Source organism: Hakea prostrata, chromosome 5, assembly GCF_041222555.1.
Source record: "Hakea prostrata isolate BN-2017 chromosome 5, UWA_Hpros_2, whole genome shotgun sequence".
NCBI lineage: Eukaryota > Viridiplantae > Streptophyta > Magnoliopsida > Proteales > Proteaceae > Hakea > Hakea prostrata.
The window spans coordinates 54,477,149-54,502,324 of record NC_142604.1 but is presented as its reverse complement, the minus strand read 5'-3'; the positions used below and the strand labels follow the sequence as shown (position 1 = coordinate 54,502,324).

Genomic DNA, 25,176 nt, shown 5'->3' with positions numbered 1-25,176 from the left:
CTTTTATACCGTACGTCTAAATACGGATTCATTCTTGAGTTTGAGTTTTAAGAGATCACAATATTTAATCCTTTCTAGGTTTAAAAATATATTTTAGTAAATCACTTGATTTTATCGAATCCATTTATTTTTTGTAACTAAACATTTATTTAATTCGTAAATTTGGATTCTGTAGACTCAGATTCTAGAATCCAATAATGGAACACAGTCTAAATAATCCGAAAGGAATAGGGAAACAAATCATTACTAACTCCGTGGAATGGTCAACTATAAAAAAATCAATACCTTCAAGAAGAGGTCAAAGTTCGAATCCTTTTAGGATCAAGGGCAAAGCGCCATTGCTCTCGTCTCCAATACCTATTAAAAAAACTAAAAAAATAAAAAAAGAAAAAACGAAAAGAAAATAAAGAAGAAGAAGAAAGAAAGGGAAAACAAATCATTATTTCTTTATGAAACCTGAAATAGAGAGAGAGAGAGAAAAAAAAAAGAAAAAAAAAGAAAAAATTACATGATTAGCTGGTTTTAGGTTTTCCCTTACAAAAATAGCCATTCAATGTTTCACTTTACAAAACTAGCTAAAACTAAGTTTGTAATTACAAAATTAGCCAAAATAGTGTTTTTTCACCTTTTTGGACATTTTTACCCCTAAAATTGACCGTATCGGCATAGGAGTGAAAATGTCCAAAGGGTTTAAAAAAATAATAATTTTTCCCTTTTGGACAAAATAGTGATTTTTTCGCTCGATGTGATCAATTTGAGGGGTAAAAGTATCCAAAGAAATGAAAAATCAATATTTTGGCTATTTTTGTAAAGTGAAACATTGAATGGCTAATTTTGTAAGAGGAAACCTAAAAGAAGCTATTAACGTAATTTTCCCCAAAAAAAAAAGGGAAAACAAATCACTATTTCCACGGTACTGGGAAGACACTTGCATCACTGCCGGTGGGAATGAAACTTGGTACTTTTTTGGTGACAAATTTTTGACTACTAGACTCTATGAAATGTGTCCTGAGGTACATCCACCCACCCAGATTAGATTGGTTGGAGTGTAAATATTTTCCATGCCAGATTTATTTAGTTTCTACAGGGAAGATTAGATTTCATGTTAGTAGAATAGTTGCATGACATATTTATGTACACTATACTTGAAAGATGAGATGCCCTTGAACAGAATATTTGATGTCATATGTATGTAGATGATGTTCAGAAGATGAGGGAAAACATCATCTACTGTGCACAGCACTGTACTTTTGTACCAAATGGTTGGTTGAGAAAACAAAGTAAATACAAGACTATTAAGGATTTTAAAATTTCGAAACTTATTCTTAGAATTCAATTTTTTGTCACCAAAGAAAGTCCTATTCTTCTTATGATTTTATCATCCCGATAAACTAAATAATTGTTCGTCACAATAAAATAACTGAACTTAATGCTCTACGATACTGGTGTGAATATGATCTCCCCCAGACATATGTCACGCTTTAGCTAGTACACGAAAGTGCATACCGTGATTCTTCTGTCTATCAATAACTGCATGTATTGCGCGATTGATGTGAAGAAGTAGGCCATTATTTCAGTAATAATGAGCCAAGCTTGTATTTACAGTGAATCCCCCGTCTCTATTTGGTACAAAAGTACACTGCTGTGCACAGTAGAGAGATGTGCACAACAGAGGATTTTTTTTTCGTGGCTGAAGACGATTTAGCAGTTTATACTCAATTCCAACGTGAAATGATAGCCAATTTTCCCGTGAAATTAGGGGAGAAGATGGTACAAAGATCTGGTCATGAAGTGATGCTGTTGAGGCTATTAGAGTTAACTGCTCATATCCTAACATTGCTAGACAATATTCATCTTCTCTTGAGAATGCTAATGCTGCTGGAGATGCAACTTGGTTGGAAATGAAAGCAAAACTAAATTCAATCAGCCGTGGTCTCTGGCACGCTTGAACTGATCTGTGGAACAACCTAGTCTAATGGGTATTAGCCTTTGGTTCTAGAGGATAACTATGGTTTTCTTTCTCGTTAGGGTTTACTGTCAACTACATAAAGATGAATAAATACTGCTAGACCGAGAAACAATTCTAACAGTTCTTTATCCTCAATTCGTTCGACCTTTATCCTTATTGTTTTAGATGCCAATTGTAAAAGATTTGAGGCTATATTAATCGGCCATATATTTTATTGGAAGTGGAAAGTAACTTGCAAGGACTCCAAATTTGTCCATATAGAGCCATTAATCCTAAGTTCCTAACACCCTCTTTCTGAGCTGTTTCCATTCCTTGCAGTTACCCTTCTATTACCGCTCTGCTCGGATCTGATCCTGCGCAGATTCTTATTTTACAATACTTCAAATGGCCTCCGTGAATGATTCCCCAGCAGCACCCCAAACTATCATTCTCGTTGTGATCCACTCCTGCACACATTAAGACTTCTTATTGTTTAAATTGGGGCTTCTCAGAGCATGAAACATCCTAGTTGTGTTAGGCCTAAATCTTTTCCCTCTAGCTAGGTTTCAAACTATTTCCTCTAGGTAGTTTAAGTTTCAGGGCATTCGACCAATGTTGGACAAACTTCATCACCCTAGAAGGATGAAGTTCAGAAAGATAACATCATCATGTAGCAACCAAATACCACAGCAACTAATCATCAAAATTGAAAATATCCACCATAATGTAGCCTTATTGGGGTGAGAGTTATCAAAAAGTGAAAGCAAAACTCATATATGTCAGAATGTGAAAGATTTTTTGTTCTTAAACCTAATAGTCCAGCCACCCGAATTCTTCTAGTCCATTCACAATTGATAAATAAATGCCACCTTGATTTGATGCCTTGACTACAAAGCAGACAACGAGCATGAGTCTCAATCCATTTGGATAATAGCTCCTTAACTGTTACCCTGCATTCAGTAAACACCAACAAAATGTTTAAATTTCGGAGGAATGTTAATCTTCCAAAAGAAATTCCACCAAGTGTTTGTGATATTGGGCAGGGGTGCATTGATTGAGGTCAACAATTCCTTATATGCTAATTTTGTGGAGAGGTAGCCAGAAGTAGAAAAGTTTAAGATCCAAAGGTCCTATTCCGAGTTTAACAAAATTTTATTGATCGCAGTGACAATTTCATTGCCAAAAGTGAATGAAATCTTTCACGTAAAGCGAGTTCAACTTCCCACCACATTTGCTACTTGATGTTTCTTGATTGAAAATGTTAGTTGAAGTCTCCATTAGTATGATCAAAGGTTGATTTGACCCATGAATCCAACCATAAAGAGGTTTATTGTCCATTTCTCACTTTCTTGAACACCATTCCTGCAAGAGGAGGAATAATTTTAAGCAAACTATTTCATATCAAGAGCCAAATCAGTTCCTCACCTTGGGACCAAACAGAGACGTAATAGGGAAACATTTAGCCTTTAGGCATCTAGCCCAGATAGAATTGGGCTCCATTAAGAGCCTCAATTCCTACTTAAGAAGAGCCTTGTTCATAAGTTCCATTTTTTTTAAACCAAACCCTCCCTTATCTTTGGCTAAGCAACATTTATCCCAAGAGATGAGTGTAAGAGTTTTATTTGGATTAGATTTACCTAACCAGCACCTTGATAAATTGAGTTCATTGATTTGCAAGTCTTCTTAGGGAAGAAGATGTATTGCATATGGTAGATTGGTAGAGCTTATAGCACAGATTGTATGATAACAGCTCTCCCATCATAGGATAGTGAATGAAACTTCCAACCTACCAACTTGTCATTCATCTTCCTTAATATTGGTTTTAGGCTTTTGGTTTATCTCTGTCATGGAACATATTGGGACCTAGTAAGAGTGTTTTCTTATTCATTTCCCTAGTCCCTAGTAAGTCCAAGATCTTTGTTTGGAGGGTTGGGGATATTTTTGTTGAAGAAGGCTTCACTTTTGTCCAAGTTTACCACCTGTCTAGTAATATTTGGAAAAATATTTAATACACTCTTGATAACATAAATAACATCCACAGTTATACAATAAAAAATGAAGATATCATTAGCAAAGAACATGTGTGTTATTTCTGGAGCATTCCTAACAATTTTAATTCTCCAATAAGCATCCTCAAGCCTAAAAATGCCTAACAACCTAGATAAAATTTCCATGATTAGCAAAACAAATAGGGGCTCAAGTGACAATCTTGCCTTAGGCCTCTAGAGACAGTGAAGCAAGAATAAGGTACCCCATTGATTTTCACAGAAAATGAGGGGGGTAGATGTGAGACAATTTATGAGCTCACACCACTTGGGTCAAAACATAGACAACTCAGCACTTTCAAAATGACCCCCCCCCCCCCCCCCCCCAAACCAAAACTCAACCTTGTCATTTGGACATATTTAGTTTAAGAGCTATAAAGCCTTGTTTTGCTTTAGTCTTTGACATAAAGTGAGAAACCTCATGGGCAACATAATATTATCAATAATCTGTCTAACATGAACAAAGCACCTTGGAAAGGTGAGATACGGTCAAGGAGGAGAGGTTTGAGTCTTGCTGCTAGCTAATGAGATAAGAGATGGATGAAGAAGATTAGGGTTGGTACAGGTAAATTTAGAGCTAACTGAGAAGAGGTATAAGTTTTCTTTTTTGGGAACAGAGGTTTGTTCAGGTCAGTTTATACGCATTATTGACTCCATAGGAGGATAGCTATTATATATATAATTTAAATATAAGGTGTAGTTTTACTGTGACCTCAAGAGGATTTGAACTCTAACCTCTTAAGGGGAGGCATTGACCTTTCCCAAAGATATTATTATCTTTCTTTATTACCAACTGCAACTTTTTTTATATTTCATTTTAACGAAAAAAAAAAAGAAAGAAAAAGAAAGAAAGAAAAGAAAAGATGAAGAAGAAGAAAAGGGCAACTTTCCTATTTCGCGCATGCCCAGGTGCTTCCCGTGAGCTGCTTTATTCATTAATTTCTTTTTGGTTAAGAAAAAGCTGCTTTGACGGTTGGTCATTTTCAAGTAGTGGCAGTGGGATTGTCTTAAAATATCAAAATCATTCATGTTTGATTGGTTGGAAATGAATCCGATTTTGATTTGAATCTAATTTACACCGTAACCCGACTACAAAATTGATTAATTTCAATGGATTTGCATGGTTATTGACACAATCAACTAATACAAATCAAACATGAAACACGACCTTTTTTTTTCTTTTTCTTTTTTTTTCTCTTTTTTGAGGGGTACACTTTGAGCACTCATTTTTGGCGTGGCACCTATGCATGCTCGACCACTGTCATGACAATTAAATGCTTCAACATTCTCATAAATCTCTATAAATAGAGGACAAGGGAGGTAAAAGCTACAAGAGAAGAAGAGAGATAGAGTAAGTGCAGAAGAGAGAGAGAGATGGGTAGTTTCAGTAAGAGTGAAATGGCTCTGTTGGCGGTGGTGGTGGTGTCGTTGCAGCTCTTGGCTGCTAATGGGCAACCAACATGCAACTTCAACCCAAAGCCTCCATGCCCATCAGAGCCAATAGGGTTGCTGGGTCATATTGTTCTTGTCCATGGTGCAGGCCAAGGACAATGGTATTGGTATAAGGTGAAACCCGTTTTAGAAGCTGCAGGCTATAAAGTGACTACAGTCCAACTTGGACCTTCAGTCACCATGGCTATGGATTCAATAGAAAATGTTACATTTACAGATTACTCAAAACCATTGCTTGATCTTATGGAATGCATAGACCACAAAGTTTTCCTTGTGGGTCACAGTGCAGGTGGATACAATATAGCTGTTGCTATGGAGACATACCCTAAAAAGATAATTGCTGCTGTCTTTGTTGCTGCTTACATGCCTGATACTTCACACCCCATGACCTATGCCATCGAACAGGTAACCCTAATCTCTTCCCTCTTTGATCTTTCTCTTATGAACATTTTTCTCTTTTTTGTATTTTAATGTCTAAAAATCTCTTCAGGGATCTAAGTACCAACAAGATTGGCTTGACACTTGTATCGTGACTAGTGGGGACAATACTTGGTATTTCTTTGGTGATGACTTCTTAGGTTCAAAGCTCTACCAAATGTGCCCTCCTGAGGTCTCTATCTCTCTCTTTCTCTTTTCTTTCTGTAAGTGCATCTTCTCCTTAATGGCATATTGGTTTGACATGTTTGTTGTGTTTATGGTTGCAAGGACATCGCCTTAATGCATACCCAGAAAAGGCCAGGATCATTCTTTACGAATGAAATGGCTAAAATACAACTCACAGAGAAGAATTATGGTTCAGTTGATCGGTTCTACATTGTCGCAAGAAATGATTTAGCAATTCCTACTAAATATCAATTCGAAATGATCAGAAGGTTCCCAGTGAAGGGGATGAAGGTAATAAAAAGATCTGGTCATGAAGTCATGCTATCGAAGCCCTTGGAGTTATCTGCTGATATCATGCATTTTGCTAGAAAATATTCCGGTGCAGCTACAACTCTGGCCGGTGGAGTTGACATGAAACCCAAATCAAATTCAATCTTGCGTGGTGCCTGGTGGGTTTGAACCAGCCGGTCTATAAGCCCGGTTCAGTATTATGTACTTTGATCTGCTGTTTCTGTTTTTTTTGTGTTGGGTGTGCTATATTCTCTAGTACGTATATATAAATAATAAAAGCTACTGGTTGTGGTATGCTCCGCAGACAAGTAAGAACTTGCCAAATTATCACTTGCTCTTGAAATTTTTCTTTAATGGTGATGCTCCTGTAAACATTCTCTCATTAGGGGAAAAAAGAAGAAGAAAAAACTGCCATTAACCTGAGAAAAAAGAAAAAACACCATCTCTCAATAATCAGATTTACGTCTTCTACAGCAATAAGGATGTAGAATTAAACCAGAGTTTAGATTTTAAATTATCCAATAATGTGAAATTTATCTGAAGACACTTAGAGACATCTTTGCTTGGCCAAAGAAATTTTTTTTGGTAGAACTGCTTGGATATGATTAGATGATATAAATCCAAACCAATACGTAAATAATAGGACAGATTGATAGGAAGAAAACGAATCATTACCACTTTATGAAAACTGAAATAGCGAAAAAAGTGAAGTTTTCCTTTCCAAGAGGGAGAAAAGAACCCTTTTTTCAGATGTGGTTGCAACTTTATATTAAGAATTTGTCACATTACAAAGCCCAAGTCATAGTGAAGAGATGAAAACTATCTTTGTCTTTTGGGGAAAAATGACTTAAAGATTCTTACTTTATGTAGTAGGAATGTCTTGTAAGTTTAGATACGGTTTTGTGCTTCTTTTGTATCTTTTGCCACACATATTCTTATTGAGATCTCACCTTTGATTCATTTTATAGAACTAAGATATAGGTCTCTCTTCTAATGTATGATGAATAAGTACGAGAAGAGCACAAATCTCTACCATTAAACACAATTTGTTTAATGAATATGAAGTGAGCTTGGTAGGAAAGAAGATGTGTAAAAAAATAAAAAATAAAATTTGCAATAGAATCCCAAAAAGTATGACTTGCTTGATTTAAAGGGGGCGGGAAAGTGGGTAGACAAACTTCCTTATTTCAGTGATTATTTCAGTGATGTGGCTGGTTATTTTTTCAACCACATTCATTTTCAAAGTCCCACTAAATAAGTGAGACTTTGTGGAAAAATGAGAGAAACAACAATAGTGGAATTCACATTTGAAACTTTTTCATAAAATTATTTCATTTAATTTCCTTTTTACTTCCCTTATCCCACTACACATGTGTCCCACATGTTTATTTTTTCACCCCACTTCTTCAAACAAATTGTGCCTTATGAGTAGAGGATCCACACTTGGTCCTTGTTGGCTTAGCAGTTGTATGGAACGTTCTTGTTTCTTGTGTTTTTTTAATATTTTTATTTATATTTATATTTGGAATCGAAACAATCAAAATCATGTATGTTTGTGTCTTGTGTTTCTTTCCTCTATTTTTGAAATGAATCAATACTTTGGCATAACTTTGAGCCCACTTTGAGAAACACCACAAAAACAAATGTTTCTCTTGAAAAGATAGGCATTCTTGTCTTTTTTATATAAAAACATAATTTTCTATTTTGAAACCCTAAAATTTCATTCTTCTTTTTTTATTCCATGTTGCATTATTTTTTTCTGTTACAAAATGTTTTTCTTCCTATGTAATTATACATAAATTTAGCATTTAAAGAAAAACATTGAAAATCTATCATATCATATCATACTATCATATTTTATTACTTTTAAATGTATAACCTCAAGTTAACTATGGATGATCTTCTATTGGACCACAATGTCCTTTTCTGCAAAGCAATATACCCCTTAAGATGAAACAAACTCTTTCAAAACAAAGCATTTCTCAAGAACTCAATCAAAATATCCTATCCTCTGAGCAACATAGCCTCCTGTTGGAGAATACAACCTTTCAACATAAAATACATTCAGCCCATTCACTATTCATACTTTCCATCCCCTATACCAAACCCCTCCAAAATATTCGTCCAATCAAAAGGTAGAGGTATTTCATGTTTTCAAACAATAAACTTTAAAATCACATTCTATTATCACAATAATATATAAAGTCCGTCCTCAAAGTTTTGAAATATTCATTCGTAGGACCAAAATTCCCCATAATTGTTTTAGTAGTTACAACTTTAAAAACACTCTAACCCTTCCAAGCTGCAAAAAAACCTTTTAAAAATGTACATATCTTTTAAAATATGGGAAGGAGGTAGCTGAATGGACGTGTGAATATGTTAACTGAACGACTATAAATTTCTACCGTTAGACTTGTTGACTAAATCTGAGTCCTCCAATAAAATTCCTATTATTTCTCCTATTATTTATAGGTTAATTGAGATAACCTCCTATCACCAATTAAATTTTCAAAAAGAAAAAAGGAATAAATAAATATAATTAAAACGACGATTTCATCACGGTTAAATTTCTTCTTCCTCTGTTCCCTCTCCATCTCCATGGTTCTAAAATTTCTTTCATCTGCCTTCATCAAGTTTGAACCCTTTGATTGCAGTAATTCTTTTGCTATCGTCTTGAAGAAAAAAAGAATAAATAAATGAAATTTTTGTCTTCCAAGATCTCCATCGGCTCTAAATTTCTTCCGCCTTCATCAAGTTTTAACCCTTTGATTCCCATATTTTTCTTGTTGTCTTGAGTGAATAAATAAATAAATACGACGTTCAATGAATCTTCCACAAAATCCAGCCTTTTTCCTCGAAGTCTCTCCAAAAAATCAATTGTGTTGAACCTATAGAAGAACTATATTAGAGAAGAAACCATGAAGAAGAAGAAGAAGAAAGTGTTGAACCTATAGAAGAATTACATTGACAACTGGTGATATTAGGTTAAACTTAACTAACATATAAATAATGGTAGGAAAAATAAGAATTTTATTGGATGGTTCAGATTTAATTTAACAAATCTGTCCATGAATATTTAAAATCGTTCACCTAACCTATTCACACGTCCCTCCAGCTACACTTTAGCCTATATCACCTAACAATTATAATGGGAAAGCATACAAACGTTGCTTTGCAAAATCCATGCACATCAAAAAAACCCTAGATCCTCGCCTCCTGCAAACCGACCTGTCAATCTACACTACTATTATGGAGATCAACATTACTGTTGACACCAATCCGACCCGTTTGTAGGCAACCGCAAGAATTTGGATAATCACGTATGTTTTATTCTTCGCTATAAAGACATTTGTTCGAATTTTCTGGTTCCATTGTTGAATTAGTTTGTTGCGACAAGAAATGCGATTTTACTTGTTCTGTTTTCCTTCCTGTTTAACCGGTTGATTTTTTTTTTTTTTTGTTTTGAAAATAGTCTTTTGGCTTGTTATTATGAAAAAAATGAGACACTGTCACAGACCTTTGTCATGATTGCTGTCATTTTTGCAGTCTCGACAACTCTTTCACCTTCAACCCGATAAGGTAAGTCTCATTAGACTTCCAGAGTTACAGGCTTACAGCATACTAGCAAGTTTGCTGCTATTACTGTTTCGCAATCACAACCTTTTACGAGAGAAATTCACTTCAAAACATCAAAGTTGATCTTCCAACCTTTGTTTCTTTCAATAGTTTTAGTTTCAGTTCCAACAACTGGGTGTTGACAGGAAAATTCTCAGTTCATAATACAAAGGATTCGTGGAGGAAATGCAGCAATGAAATTGCATACAAAGGATCTGGTGAGAAGGAAGTTAACAAACCGGAGGATCAAGCAGTGAGGGAATGGGAACTGATGAGAAGGTGGTCAAGAATGCAATATATCCTTCAGGTAAGTAACTGCTATGAGACACTAGTCCAAAGTAATTACAAGCCTTTGTCCATTCTTTGAATTTTTCAAATTAATTATCACCTGCTTGAATAAATTCATTTATGGGTTTCTTCTCGGATCCAACAGAGTCCTCTTAAGTTGAAATTTTTACTTTTCTCTGTGTGTGATTATACTCTAATATAATGGCTTTCCTACCCGCTAGAACTTTTTAACTTGCTTAATTCTCTCCCCCTTAGTTTTGAATTCTTTTTTTCTTTCGTATGAATACTTTTCTCACAAATCAAACAACGCTCTCCAAAAGAAAAATACATCTTATCTGTCTCTCTTATAAGTTCTCTTGTCCCAAATGATCCATGTTCATCGAACTTTATCTCACTTAGTAAACTCTTTTTCTTTTTAATTTGTATACAAATTAGTAAACACAAAGGCATATATATTTTGTATTGCCACTAAGATGGTTTGTATATGGTACATTTTAATAGAATTTGAGTGAAAAAAACAAATAATTTGTTTCTGCCAATAATTCAACCTCCTCCCCTCTCTCTCATTGCTAATCAAAACAAAGAGAACTTTGAGTGCCTCTCTTTTTTCTCTCAATTGCCCAACTTTCATCCTTCAAATACTATCGAAAGCTTTAAGCATACTTCTTCAAAAAGGAGAAATCTTGGAAATACATAATGAAGAGATCACTGACTTGTTTGCTTCAGAAGAAATAACAAAGGTTGTTCTCGAGGAAAACAGAAAAAAACAAAAGCCTCTAATGGAGGAGATGGGAAAGGAGATCGTGACTAAGTACAAGTGAAATTTTCTATCTAATTGGTAGTGGATGTGCTAAACAGCATACTACTGAGACCTTATTAAACAACCAACCTAGGTCATATTGTCATAATTCATTCACCATTTATACTATTCCCATTTCTCGGGTATTAAATGGTTGTTGCCTGCCCAAAATTAGGTCTTATATGCCTTTATTTTATATTTGAAATTTAGTTTTGTTGATGCATTAAATCTGTTTATTTTAAAAAATATTCGTATAATAAACAGTGTCTATAAAGAGTGTTATAGGTTGAACCTAATTCTAAATATAGAATTAAAAATTGAATTCAATTAAAATGTACAACTCTGACTCCAACGGTCATGTTTGATTATTAAATATCAAAATTCCCTTAATTCTTTATCACCCTGCCAGATACCCTTTTTTTTTGTTTTTGTCTTTTTTTTTTTGTCTCCGTCTGGTCGGTATTTTTTATTTCTTTCTTTTTCCCGGTTTATTTCTTTTTGTTTTTTTGGAGGGTTTGTCTTGGTCTTTCCTTTTTTTCCTCCGGGTTTATCACTTTTGTACTTAAATACCTTACTCTTTAACGTTAAATCACTATTTATTTTCAAAAATATCCCTATAATAAACAGTGTTTATGGAGAGTGTTATAGGTTGAACTTAATTTTTTAGTTTGTTATTCACAGTGTTTTTTTTTAAGTAGAACTAATAAATATAAAATTCAAATTAAAAATGTACAACTCTGAATCCAACGGTCATGTCTAGGTATTAATAAATATAAACTTCTCATTAAAATTGTACATTTTTCAATCCAATGGCCATGCCTAGATATTAATAAATTAAAAATGTAAACTCCGAATCTAATAGCCATGCCCAGGTATTAATAAATATAAAATTTAAATTAAAAATGTAAACTCCGAATCCAATGGTCATGCCCAGATATTAATAAATATTATAAAATTCAAATATAAAATGTACAATTTTGAATCCAACGGCCATGCCCAGGTATTAATAAATACAAATTTCAAATAAAAATATACAACTCTGAATCCAACGGCCATGCCCAGGTATTAATAAATATAAATTTGAAAATTAAAAATGTACAATTCTGAATCCAACGGCCATGCTCAGGTACTAATAAATATAAAATTCAAATTAAAAATATATAACTCTGAATCCAACGATCATGTCCAGGTATTAAAAGATATAAAATTTAAATTAAAAATATGACCACCAAAGCCTGCCCTTGTCTTCGTTCAATAAATAAAATAAAAAATAAAAAAAAGAGAAATAGGAAGAGAAACTTGGGCCCATGGTTCCTGGGGAAGCTCCCGCCCATGTGCAGCATTTGGTCTTGTCAACCCCTCTTCCTTGGAAGCTCCGCCCATGCATGTGCTTTTCAATGCTTCGTTATCAGCAGTTTTATTTTCTTTTTTTCTTTCCAACTCGTCCATCCATTATATTCTCAAAGATCGTGTTCCACAAAATCACCACTTTTGATTGTCCTCTTCCTATCTTTTTCATCTTCTTTCAGTTTGTTTGACATTTGAAACAAGCAATCAATTTCATAGCATGGCTACGACTCATCATCAGCAACAGGCCTCCTCTTATGGTTCGACATATGATGTGTTCTTGAGTTTTCACGGAAAAGATGTTCGTAGAAGTTTTGCTGACCATTTATACCATACTTTGGTGGATGCTGGAATTCGAACTTTCAGGGATGATGAAGAACTTGAGAAGGGAGAAGAGATTGGATCTAGACTACGTGCTACAATCCAGCAGTCAATAATCTCAATTCCTATATTTTCAAAGAGTTACGGATCTAGTAAATGGTGCCTCAACGAGCTGAACGAGATATATGAATGCAGAAGAATAGGGAAGCAGATTGTATTTCCCATTTTCTACAAAGTTGAACCAAGGGATGTACGACGTCAGACCGCTAGCTATGCGAAGGCTTTTAACGAAAAACATCTACAAAGCTTTGACCCGACAATAGTGCAAAAATGGCAACAAGTCCAAAAAGAGATCGGAGGGTTAAAAGGATGGCATTTCACAGAAGAAACGTAAGTTCAACAGTTTCCTTTCATTTCAATTAATGTTATGTTTCTCCATTAATTGTAAAGTCATAATTAATAAATTTGAACTACGATTTCAAAATTAAGAGAGTTAATTCTTCTCCTTACCAATGGATCAATGAATCTTGCTAGAACTAAGGGGACTTACTTGGTAAGGACAATAATTGACTCATCTGATCTTAAATTAAATCTCTCTTTTTCTGGTTAGATTATAAGCTTTATCGCTACTGCTTGCAGCACTAAGAAATGTGGTATGTTTACATTCCATTTTTTATTGGAATTTCATTTCTGCATTCATCCATTGTTGTGCTTGTGTCCCTCATGCATTTTTTATTGGAATTTCATTTCTGCATGCATCCATTGTTGTGCTTGTGTCCCTCATGGATTTTATTTTTTATTGGAATTTCATTTCTGCATTCATCCATTGTTGTGCTTGTGTCCCTCATGCATTTTTTATTGGAATTTCATTTCTGCATGCATCCATTGTTGTGCTTTTGTCCTTCTTCAATTCAAATAATTCACCTATGGGTTTTTTTTTCATATTCAATATTTCTTTTGAATCTTTTGTGCGTCATTATGATTTTTTTTCTTCCTTTTTTGAATTAATTAAACAGGTATGAGGGGAAGTATTTAAGAGAAGTTGTTAAAGAAGTTTTGACAACACTGAACAAGAGACCCAAACTTGTTTCTCACGAGCTGGTTGGAATTGAAAGCCATAAAAAGAAAATGTTGGAGCTATTAGATATTGAACGTAAGGTTACAAAAATTGTAGGGATTTGTGGATTTGGTGGCATTGGAAAGACAACCATTTCTAGGGCTATATGCGAAGAAGTTCTTAATAGATTTGATGGATATGCATTTGTTGAAAATGTTCGACAGGATGATGAAAAATTTGGGATTGTTTATCTACAAAATAAACTTATGAAATCCATTTTAAAGGGTGAAAGCCTAGATGTTGTTGATGAGAATAATGGGATCAATGTAATCCAACAAAGATTAAACGGAAAGAGAATTCTTGTTGTTCTTGATGATGTGGATCAAAATAATCAAGTGGAGTCTTTGGTTGGGGGTGGTGAATGGTTTGGCGTTGGAAGCAAGATTATTATCACGACCAGAAACAGGGCCATTTTAACTACTTTGAAAGAACATGAGATTTATAAGCCTGAATTAATGAATTTAGATGATTCTCTTGAACTTTTTAGCCATTATGCATTTAAAAGGAATCAGCTTCAACAAGATTATTTGGCTATTTCTAAAGAAATTATAAAAACTACTAGAGGACTTCCTTTGGCTCTTAGAGTTATAGGTTCATCTTTATTTGCAAGGCCAAAAGCATATTGGGAAAGCATGTTAAAGAAGTTACAGAAAGTTCCCAATAACGATGTTATGAAAAGTCTGAAAATAAGTTATAATGGCTTAGAGGATGCAGAACAAGAAATGTTTCTAGATATTGCTTGTTTCTTCATTGGGTTGAAGAAAGATATTGTTTGTCACATATGGGAAGGGTGTGAATTTTACCCTGAAGTGGGTCTTGATGTTCTTTGTGCAAAGTCTTTGATAACAATTACTGAAGACAATGAGCTAAGGATGCACGATATGCTTCGGGATCTTGGAAGGGATATTGTTCGTCAAGAGAATAAAAAACCAGAGAAACGTAGTCGAATTTGGTCTGAAGAGGAAGTTTTGGATGTACTTTTCAAACAGAAGGTAAGTATTGGATGCGTATATTGTTACTTTGTGTCAACTTTGTGAATTTCATATTTGGTCTTATTTTTCTTGGGATATTAAAAGTTTTTTATTTTTTTATTTTGACATTTGATTAAAGATATATATTTTGTAGGGAAAAATTAAATGTTCAGGACTTACCATTGACTTCAAGAAAAGCAATTTTGACTCCAAGAGTGAATCAAGGTGTGGATGCTCGTTGAGTTCGAGACTTGATGCAATGATTGGACCAAGATTGCTCCAACTAGATCATGCACAAATTTCTGATAATTGCACCAATTCTTTTTCAGAATTGAGATGGCTTAGTTGGAAAGGATGCCCTGAACAATATGCACTAACCAAGTTTTGTCCAGAAAAACTGGTTGTCCTTGATCTTATCATATAGTGAGATCACGGAAAATTGGAAGGGTTGGAACCATATCAAGGTTTGGAAGACTAATTTCTGTCTTATTTTTTATTTGTAAATTTTTTTAACACATTTTAGAAAACAAATCTCATAATTTTCTTACAATTATTTTGCAGGAGGCAGTAAATCTGAAAGTCCTAAAACTTGAGTCGTGTAAACAACTACGTAGTGCTCCTGAGCTCTCAAAAAATCGACTTTTGGAGTTAGTAAGTTTTTATGCTTGTACTAATTTGGTTGGGATTGACACTTCTATTAGTTTTCTCACGTCCTTGGTCACTTTACATTTGAGTCGGTGCACGAGTCTGGTGGGTCTCCCTACTGAAATTGGTTCTCTCACATCCTTGGTCACTTTACATTTGAGTTGGTGTAGGAGTCTAACGGGTCTCCCTACTGAGATTGGTTCTCTTACGTCCTTGGCCACTTTAAAATTGAATAGGTCACGAAATCTGGTGGGTCTCCCTACTGAAATTGGTTCTCTCATGTCCTTGATCACTTTAGATTTGAGTGGGTGCACAAGTCTAGTGGGTCTTCCTGCTGAAATTGGTTTTCTCACATCCTTGGTCACTTTAGATTTGAGAGATTGTACGAGTCTGGTGGGTTTTCCTACTGAAATTGGTTCTCTCACGTCTTTGGTCACTTTAGATTTGTGTTCGTGCACAAGTCTGGTGGGTCTCCCTACTGAAATTGGTTCTATAACGTCCTTAGTCACTTTAGATTTGAGTGGGTGCACTAGTTTGGTGGATCTCCCTATTGAAATTGGTTTTCTCACGTCATTGGTCACTTTAGATTTGAGCAGGTGTACTACTCTGGTGGGTCTCCCTACTGAAATTGGAGCTCTCACGTCCTTGGTAACTTTAAAATTGAGTGGGTCCAAGAGTTTGGTAGATCTTCCTATTGAAATTGGTTCTCTCACGTCCTTGGTCACTTTATATTTGAGTGGGTGCACGAGTCTGGTTGGTCTCCCTACAGAAATTGGTTCTTTCACGTCTTTGGTCACTTTATATTTGAGTGGGTGCACGAGTCTAATGGGTCTCCCTACTAAAATTGGTTCTCTCACGTCCTTGGTAACTTTAGATTTGAGTGGGTGCAGGAGCTTGGTGAGTCTCCCTACAGAAATTGGTTCTCTCACGTCCTTGGTCACTTTATATTTGAGTGGGTGCAGGAGTCTGGTGGGTCTCCCTACTGAAATTGGTTCTCTCATATCCTTGGTTACCTTAGATTTGAGTGGATGCACGAGTCTGGTGGATCTCCCTACTGAAATTGGTTCTCTCACGTCTTTGGCAACTTTATATTTGAGTCGGTGCAAGAGTCTGGTTAGTCTCCCTACTGAAATTGGTTCTCTGACGTCCTTGGTCACTTTATATTTGAGTGGGTGCAGGAGTCTGGTGGGTTTCCCTACTAAAATTGGTTCTTTGACGTCCCTGGTCACTTTAGATTTGAGTGGGTGTAGGAGTCTGATGGGTCTCCCTACTGAATTTAGTTCTCTCACGTCCTTGGTCACTTTAGATTTGAGTGGGTGCAGGATTCTAGTGGGTCTCCCTACTGAAATTGGTTGTTTGACGTCCTTGGTCACTTTATATTTGAGTGGGTGCAGGAGTCTGGTGGGTCTCCCTATTAAAATTGGTTCTCTCACGTCCTTGGTCACTTTAAAATTGAGTGGGTGTAGGAGTCTGGTGGGTCTCTCTACTGAAATTGGTTTTCTCACGTCCTTGGTTACTTTGTATTTGAGAGATTGTACGAGTCTGGTGAGTCTTCCTACTGAAATTGGTTCTCTTACTTCTATGGTCACTTTAGATTTGAGTGGGTGCACGAGTTTGGTGGGTCTCCCTACCGAAGTCGGTTCTCTCACGTCCTTGGTCACTTTAGATTTGAGTGGGTGCACGAGTCTGGTGGGTCTCCCTATTGAAATTGGTTCTTTCACGTCATTGGTCACTTTAGATTTGAGCAGGTGTACGGGTTTGGTGGGTCTCCCTATTGAAATTGGTTCTTTGACATCCTTGGTCACTTTATATTTGAGTGGGTGCACGAGTCTTATGGGTCTCCCTACCGAACTCGGTTTTCTAACTTCCTTGGTCACTTTAGATTTGAGTGGATGCACGAGTCTGGTGGGTCTCCCTACTGAAATTGGTTCTCTTACGTCATTGGTCACTTTAAATTTGAGCAGGTGTACGAGTTTGGTGGGTCTGCCTACTGAAATTGGTTCTTTGACATCCTTGGTCACTTTATATTTGAGTGGGTGCATGAGTCTAGTGGGTCTCCCTACTAAAATTGGTTCTCTCATGTCCTTGGTCACTTTATATTTGAGTGGGTGCAAGAATCTAGTGGATCTACCCTATTGAAATTGGTTCTCTCACATCCTTAGTCACTTTAGATTTGAGTGGGTGCAGGAGTCTGGTGGGTCTCCCTACCGAAATCGGTTCTCTCACGTCATTGGTCACTTTAAAATTAAGTGGGTCTAAGAGTCTGGTGGGTCTCCCTACTGAAATTGGTTCTATCACGTCCTTGGTCACTTTAGATTTGAGTCGGTGCAGGAGTTTGGTGGGTCTCCCTATTGAAATTGGTTCTCTCACGTCTTTGGTCACTTTAGATTTGAGTGGGTGCACAAGTCTGGTGGGTCTCCCTACTGAAATTGGTTCTCTCACGTCCTTGGTCACTTTAGATTTGAGTCGATGTACGAGTCTAGTGGGTCTCCCTAGTGAAATTGGTTCTCTCACGTCATTGGTTACTTTATATTTGAGAAGGTGCACGAGCCTGGTGGATATCCCTACTGAAATTGGTTCTCTCAAGTCTTTGGTCAATTTAAATTTGAGTGAATGCACGAGTCTGGTGGGTCTTCCTAATGAAATTGGTTCTCTAATTTCCTTGGTCACTTGAATCATTTCAAATATGAGTGTGTGCACAAGATTGGTAGGTTTCTTATTGAAATTGTTTCTCTCATGTCATTTGTCACTTTTGATTTGATTGAGTGCACTAGTCTAGTGGGTCTCCTTATTGAAATTGGTTTTTTCACGTTTTTGGTCACTTTAATTTGAGTTGGTGTAAGATCTCCCTATTGAAATTGCTTCTCTCACTTTATTGGTCATTTTAAATTTAAGTTAATGCATGAGTCTGGTGGGTTTCCCTATTGAAGTTGGTTCTCTTATGTCTTTGATCACTTTCAATTTGTGTTGGTGCATGAGTTTGGTGGGTCTCTTAACTAAAATTGGCCCTCTCACGTTCTTGGTCACATTATATTTGAGCAAGTGGTGGGTCTCTTTAATAAAATTAGCTCTTTCACGTTCTTGGTCACGTTAGATTTGAGCAAGTGCAGGAGTTTGGTGGATCTCCGTATTGAAATTGGTTTTCTCTTGTCCTTGGTCACTTTAGATTTGATGGGGGTGCTGGAGTCTTGCGAAATTCCTAATTGGAAATTGTCAATTAACCTCGCTTAAGACATTTATGTTACATGACTTGCACTCTCTAATCCATTTGGACTAAGGATGGATGACTTCCTTGCCAAAACTTAAATTAGATAAGTGATGTTCTCTTAAAGACATCTCAAGTCTTCCTCCAGGTTTGACCAACATTAGACTTTTTTATTGCAATTCAATTCGAAGTATTCCTAGTCTGCCCTTAGGTTTGACCAGCGTTGATGTTTCTTACTTGCTATTTAGGTCAAAGTATCATTTTTCCCTCAAGTTTGATGGTTGGGTCTTGTAGTTCATTGGTAGAGCTAGCAACAACAAGTGTATCAGGAAGTAGGTTGAGAAATTTAAAGACATTAAAGAATTATCACTGTGGGAGTCTGGAAGAAATTGAAGGTGTGGATGAAGAATTGGAATCCCTGAGGAGTGCGAAATTAAATGGTGCAATTCATTTAAACTATTATCAAAATTGAGGTGCTCAAAAAATCTATGGAGGTTATCCCTAGATGGGTTTGATGCCCTATCCCATTTTGAAGGCGAGGGAATGGATTCTCTTAAGGAGTTAAATTTTTAGAGCTCCGGGTCATTAGAAAAGATACCATACCTAAGAGATTCGAAAGAGCTAAGGGAACTATCTATCTTGCACTGCCAGGAGTTAACGAAGATTGTGTGCCTTGAGGGCTATGCATGCTTACAAAAGCTAAGCATTAGGTACATAGGTGCATAGACAACATTATCAGATGATATCTCAACCCTAAAGAACCTGAGGGAAGTAGAGATGTTGGGGTGTGCGAAGTTGTTCGAAATTTCAGGACTTTCTAGATTGTTGTCGTTGCAAAACTCAAAAATTACTACATGTTACTCCTCCGAAAGATTACCGGATCTTTCCAACTTAAAAGATTTGAGAGAACTAGTAATTTACAAGTCTGAGAAGTTATCTAGAATTCTTGGGCTTGATGGTTTGGAGTCCTTGAAAGTATTGAAAATAGAAGAATTCAACAATTTATTGGAGATTCATGGTGTTGAGGATTGAAAAGCTTGTGGTACTTGTATATTAGTAAATGATACTCCTTGGGAAGATTACCAGATCTTTCGAACTTAAAAAACTTTAAGTCCCTAAAAGTTATAGAATGCAAGAACCTCCCCGAGGTTTCCTGCTATAAAGAATGAAGACCTTAGAGCATCAAGAAAATTGAAAATTGCAAATTACTTTAAGGTAATGTACACATTTTGTTTCATAAATAGTTCTTATGTTATTTATATATTAGTAATCTCGTAGGCTCAGTTTATTTCAATATAGGGGGGGGGGGGGGGGAAATCTTCAATGACAAAAGACAAGAAGGGCCCCAGTTCTATTTCATGCTAATCTTAGACTAAATGGAAGAACTAGAATCTTGCATGTCACTGATTTGTTGTCATATTTTGGCATTGATGGTATTATGAGTGTTTTTATTTATTTTCAGTAAATACTATGGGTGTTGTTTAGACTGGAAATCGCATGTTTTAACCTCCCATTATTTACATACATGGTGTTTGATAAACATGAGCATGCTATACATAGAGCACGAAGAAAGGTCGACAAGATCCTTTATGGTTTTTCCCAAGCTCGCCATCTAGTGCTATTGATTTGCCACTCCAATAAAAACCAATTGGGGTACATAAGTTACCTAGAAAACTACAACCCTCCCCCCCCCAAAAAAAAAAAAAAAAAGAGAGAAAGGAGAGAAAAGAAGAAAAAAAACACTATATGAATGTGGAACATTGAAGGAGGTTGGGGTGAGACAAATGGCTTGTACTTGGGTCAATAGTTTGGCATTCTATGTGTATGAAAAGAAGTGAGCTCTAAGCCAATTTTTGGATGTATGTCCTAACTGTTAGCTTGTATCGCTTCAGTTTACAAATGGGATTTAGGTGCAAGCCAAACGTAGTGTCCACATATGTTTTGTTTTGTTTTTGTTTTTTTGTTTTTTTGTTTTTTTGTTTTTTTGTTTTGTTTTGTTTTTTTTTTTTTTTTTTGAGGGGGGAGGGTTTAGCTTGAGATTTCAAACATATATCATAGTTAAGCTAGAATTAACATGAGTTGTATGATGTATCCATTTGGATTCATCGGTGTGCATTTTCTATTTTTAGAGATCAACTACACTAATTTTGCAGATATTTACTATTCAGTTCTTTTTCATCTTCAAATGTTTCCATCATGGCTAATATGTTTATTTGCTTGCTCTTTTGCAAATTTCCTTATGATAATAATTCAGTTCATTTATTTCAAATATAAAAAGTAACAAGAAGAACATTTCTAATTCAATAATTGAAATACAAAGTCTCCAAATCATCTTGTCGTTGAAGAAGCTAAGAAAGGTGTTAATTTTGTTTTCGTGATCCCTACTAGAATGGAAATGCTCCAGTCTTTCCAAGGGGATATAGTTTTCATCAAGGTTATCTCCCCTTTTCCTGGTTTTGATTTATGCTCCCATGAAATTTAATGACATATGAATTGTACATGAGAAGAAGCTAATGAACATAATTTCCATAGTTCTGATAATCAATGTGACAAGCCAAAAATCTGAATGAATAAGGTTGTGCAAGCTAATCTTAACTCTCAAGGTACATCTCAGTTATTTTTAGCATGGTCCTTAATTAGTATATTTTTACCAAAGCCAATGTAAATTAATTAGTAGCATTTCTTTTTGTCTAAATAGTATGTTTCCAGTAATTATATCAACATATGTGAAATGATGATCTATTTCTTGTTAGAAAGGTTCATGAAATGTTAAATTCAAATTAATTAACTCAGACAGAACCTGGTGACTACTGTGGTATTGAGCTAAATTCAGAAATATTTAATGAGGCGGAACCTTAAAAATAAGAGGATAAATAGTGATTATATGAGCTTGGCCCTTCTCTCAATTTGAGTTGGTTCTTCACCTTTTATGTTGCATCATATTCCTCTTACTTCAGCGAGTCTCTTGGGAAACTATATTAAGGTCATAATTGTATGTTATTATTTTCTAAATCAAGCTTGTTCTCAGTATGTGAGACTTCTTCAACTTATATGTATTTGTTTGAACGGTCGTTGAAGTAAAGATTGTCTTAGTGATGCTTTAATCTTCCAGAAAATTCAACTATCAGCTTCTTCCTCTCATTTTATCTATTTTATGTGTATTTGAGTGACGACAGACGAACCCCCAAATCGCAGCACCTATGCTCAGTTGTTCATCAAAGAAACCTCATAGGCTCCATATGTTCTGTTGCATTACAAGCTCTCAGTTAATTTCACTACTGAAAAGGGAGAGTCATGAAGTGCTACAATTCCATAAGAGACACCTCTCGTAAATTATTCCATTGAATGGGTTCCATTTTTGCTACCCAGTTTAAATCATGCACTTCATTCCCCAAATTGAATTATAGGCAAAACCTTAGAAAGTAACAGTTGGGATGCCACTTTCACCAAATGCTGAAGAGCTTCTAGGTCATTTATCTACGATGGTAATGACTTCTGTCAACTGATCAATGAACTGCTTTTACTACTCTGTTTTCCTCCAACTGTGTTAGATTGTAATTACGAGCGCTTGTGGCTGTTGCGAAGGTTGGGGAACATCATTTCTCTGGTTTCTTTCTATAGCCTCTGCAACGGGGAGCAAATTTTTTGCACTGTTTTTCTTCTTTTATTTAGCTTAGAGACCGAAAAGCATTCGGAAAGGAGTAAAAAGAATGAAGATTGAAACCCTAATTCTCACTTCTCCTACGTTATCTTTGTGAATGATTTACCATCTCTCTGGATTCAGGTAGCTGTTCCATATCGTTTCCGACGTATTTATATTCTAAAATGTTTTGCCCTAACGTGAAATTCAACGAATTGGAGATGAGAACCTACAATTAATTATTTAACATAAATTCTTCTTCAGAATTTTTAACATTTCTGATGATATTTCGGATTCATCCTGTTTATAATGGCTATAAACTATTGATCATTTCTTCTGCTTTTAATTATCACCTGCTTGAATAAATTCATTTACGAGTATTCTTCTCGGATTTGACAGAGCATTTTTGCTTTTCTGTATGTGTACTCTACCCATTTACATGTTCGCTCTAATATAATGCATGGCTTCTCTACCATTAGAACTTTTTAACTCTCTACCCTTTCTTCTTAACTTGCTTAATTAATTCTCTCCCCTTTCATTAAGACCCATTTATAGGTTCTCTCAAATTCAGCGATTTCTCTTCAACTTGAATTTTTCCAACTTACTTTATCATCTTCTTCTCTCTATTAATTTGGAAACCATTCATAGGATTATCGTTGATGCAACAATTTGTTTCTCACTTTAAAATATTCAATTTGCTCATTCCTCTCTTTCGCCGAACAAACTCATTTACAGGTTTTCTCTCAAATTCAGCCAATTTGTTCTTTTTATTCTTTTTCTATTTCATATTCTTCCCCTCTTCATCCATCGAAATGCTTGAATGGGTTGTAGCAAATTAGAATCGACAAGCCAAATCAAAGGCATGGTAAACCAACATAGATGGAGTAAAAGATTGCAGCTCCATCACCATCTAAAGAACAAGATTTACAAGGAAAAGAAAAACAACATTTGATTGAAGAAGATGGGAGAAAGAGAATACTTCTTAACCCATCTTTTAAAACCAGATTAATGAGCAAAGGGTCAAATGGATATTTTACACCGATAACAAATAGTCTTTAAACACCATTAAAAAAAAAATGATTTGTATACAATTTTAATACAATTTGAGTTAAAAAAAAATGTTTTCACCAATTCAACCTCCCTCCCTCTCTTATTGCTAATCAAAGCAAAGGGGACTTTGAGCGCTCTCTTTTTCTTTCAATTGCCCAACTCTCATCCTTCAAATACTTTCAAAAATTTTAGCCATACTTCTTCAAAAAGAGAAATAGAAAATAAGATTACTTAACACGATGCTAAATTATCATTAAAATTTTACATAGTGAACTTTTTGTCTAACCATAACAAAAGACAAAATTTCATGTGCATTGATTGCACTAAACGAACATAATGCATTAATGTGGTTTTAGGTCTTAATGTGATTGGAAAATAATAGCTTGGTCTAATTTATTTATTCACATAAGGTATGCTCCTTTAGATAGTTCTGCTCTATGGATCGATCATCTATACCAACCATGGGCATGGTTCTTTAAGGTGTCATTGGACTTGATGGCATGTTCCTATGTTATTGCAGAGTGGTCTAAGTGGACAGTTGCCTCCTGAAGCATTGGTCATTCCTAAAAGCTATTAAACATATTTTTGATAAGTCAATACGCAGAGTATAGACCATTGCGGGGTTGGTCGATTGGTAAGACCAACACATCTTAGTGAAGAGCTATTGAGTTTAACCATGCCAGATGTTATATTATGTAATAGCCCCCATCCCCAATATATAAAATTGCCTATTAAAAAAAAAAAACATGAGTACAGTATCAAGGCCCCATGCATGTCATGGAATTATATAATGAAGATATCACTGAGTTGCTTGCTTCAAAATAAATAATAAAGGTTGTTCTCAAGGTAAAACAGAAAAAGCAACAGCCTCAAATGGAGGATGGGAAAGGTGGAGTCCATGTGAAAGGGCTACAAGACGAGATGAACACCTCCAAACATGTCACTGCACCTCCCCATGGTGACACATTCTTCAGTTGTCCAGTAACTCTAAAAAGACTAATGGCACTTACAATAGAGTATTAATTTTACAAGTCCAATTTATGAACACCTCCAAACATGTCACCGCCGACTTCCCTGTAGTGACACATTCTTCAGTGGTTCACTGACTTTAAAAGTAAGGACTAATGACACTTAATATAGATTACTACTTTTGCAACAATAGAGTTTATTCAACTGTAACTATACCATACAATAGAGATGTCAAAAGAACATATGCATCCACATAACCAAGAGGTTAAAAAAAATTGGGGGTGGAGGGGGGTGGAAAGGGAATGGAAAAACACCCTTAAAATTGTAGGATTATTATCAACACAACTAATTCTACTATGAAAAGTTGGCTCTCTCCGTAGCTGCCTTCAAAAAAGGAAGGGACCAGGTGTTCAATGTCACCCTTTAGCAAACTATCCTCCCGGAGATGGAGAAATTGCAATTAATTCTTGATCTGGTGGTGTTTGACGAGCTCAGGATGCCTCATCCCGAAGGCCTCCCCAAACTTCTGCAAATGGGAGATCCTGACCCGGAGGACTTCATCGACTCTCCTCCTCCTCAAGAAACTACTCCTGAGCCTCAAACTGAAGGTGAAGAGGTCCCTATGGATGCCATTCCTGAAAATGTGGCCAATCTTGCTGAAGATACCGTCCTCTCCGCTTTTGCCAACGACTCCTCCGATCAAGCTGCTGGCCCAAGCCAATCTTAGACTTTATTTTTCATACTTGTAACTTTTTGTACTTTTTCATCTCAATCAGGACCTACTTTTAGTGTCCCAATCTATTTTTGTAATCTGGGTGATCCTGGCCCCCTTTATATCGAATGAAAAATTTTCTTTGATCTTTCTAATTG

At 35.7% G+C, this 25,176-nt stretch overlaps 3 protein-coding genes across 3 annotated transcripts; all 3 read left to right on the top strand.

Annotated features, from left to right (window-relative positions):
- The first annotated feature begins 5,358 nt into the window (after positions 1–5,358).
- On the top strand, positions 5,359–6,611 carry LOC149016586 (salicylic acid-binding protein 2-like). The gene is made up of 3 exons (XM_089156447.1): positions 5,359–5,850; positions 5,936–6,055; positions 6,151–6,611. Exons 1-3 carry the CDS (start codon positions 5,368–5,370, stop codon positions 6,505–6,507), a joined length of 960 nt encoding a protein of 319 aa, XP_089012573.1. The 5' UTR covers positions 5,359–5,367; the 3' UTR covers positions 6,508–6,611.
- Positions 6,612–12,510: 5,899 nt separating this feature from the next.
- On the top strand, positions 12,511–15,164 carry LOC149016585 (disease resistance protein L6-like). Its single transcript, XM_089154686.1, has 4 exons — positions 12,511–13,099; positions 13,726–14,818; positions 14,952–15,022; positions 15,127–15,164. Exons 1-4 carry the CDS (start codon positions 12,609–12,611, stop codon positions 15,140–15,142), a joined length of 1,671 nt encoding a protein of 556 aa, XP_089010812.1. The 5' UTR covers positions 12,511–12,608; the 3' UTR covers positions 15,143–15,164.
- Positions 15,165–15,330: 166 nt separating this feature from the next.
- On the top strand, positions 15,331–17,660 carry LOC149016584 (uncharacterized). The gene has a single exon (XM_089154687.1). The coding sequence runs from the start codon at positions 15,722–15,724 to the stop codon at positions 17,579–17,581; it is 1,860 nt and encodes a 619-aa protein (XP_089010813.1). The 5' UTR covers positions 15,331–15,721; the 3' UTR covers positions 17,582–17,660.
- The last annotated feature ends 7,516 nt before the right edge of the window (positions 17,661–25,176 follow it).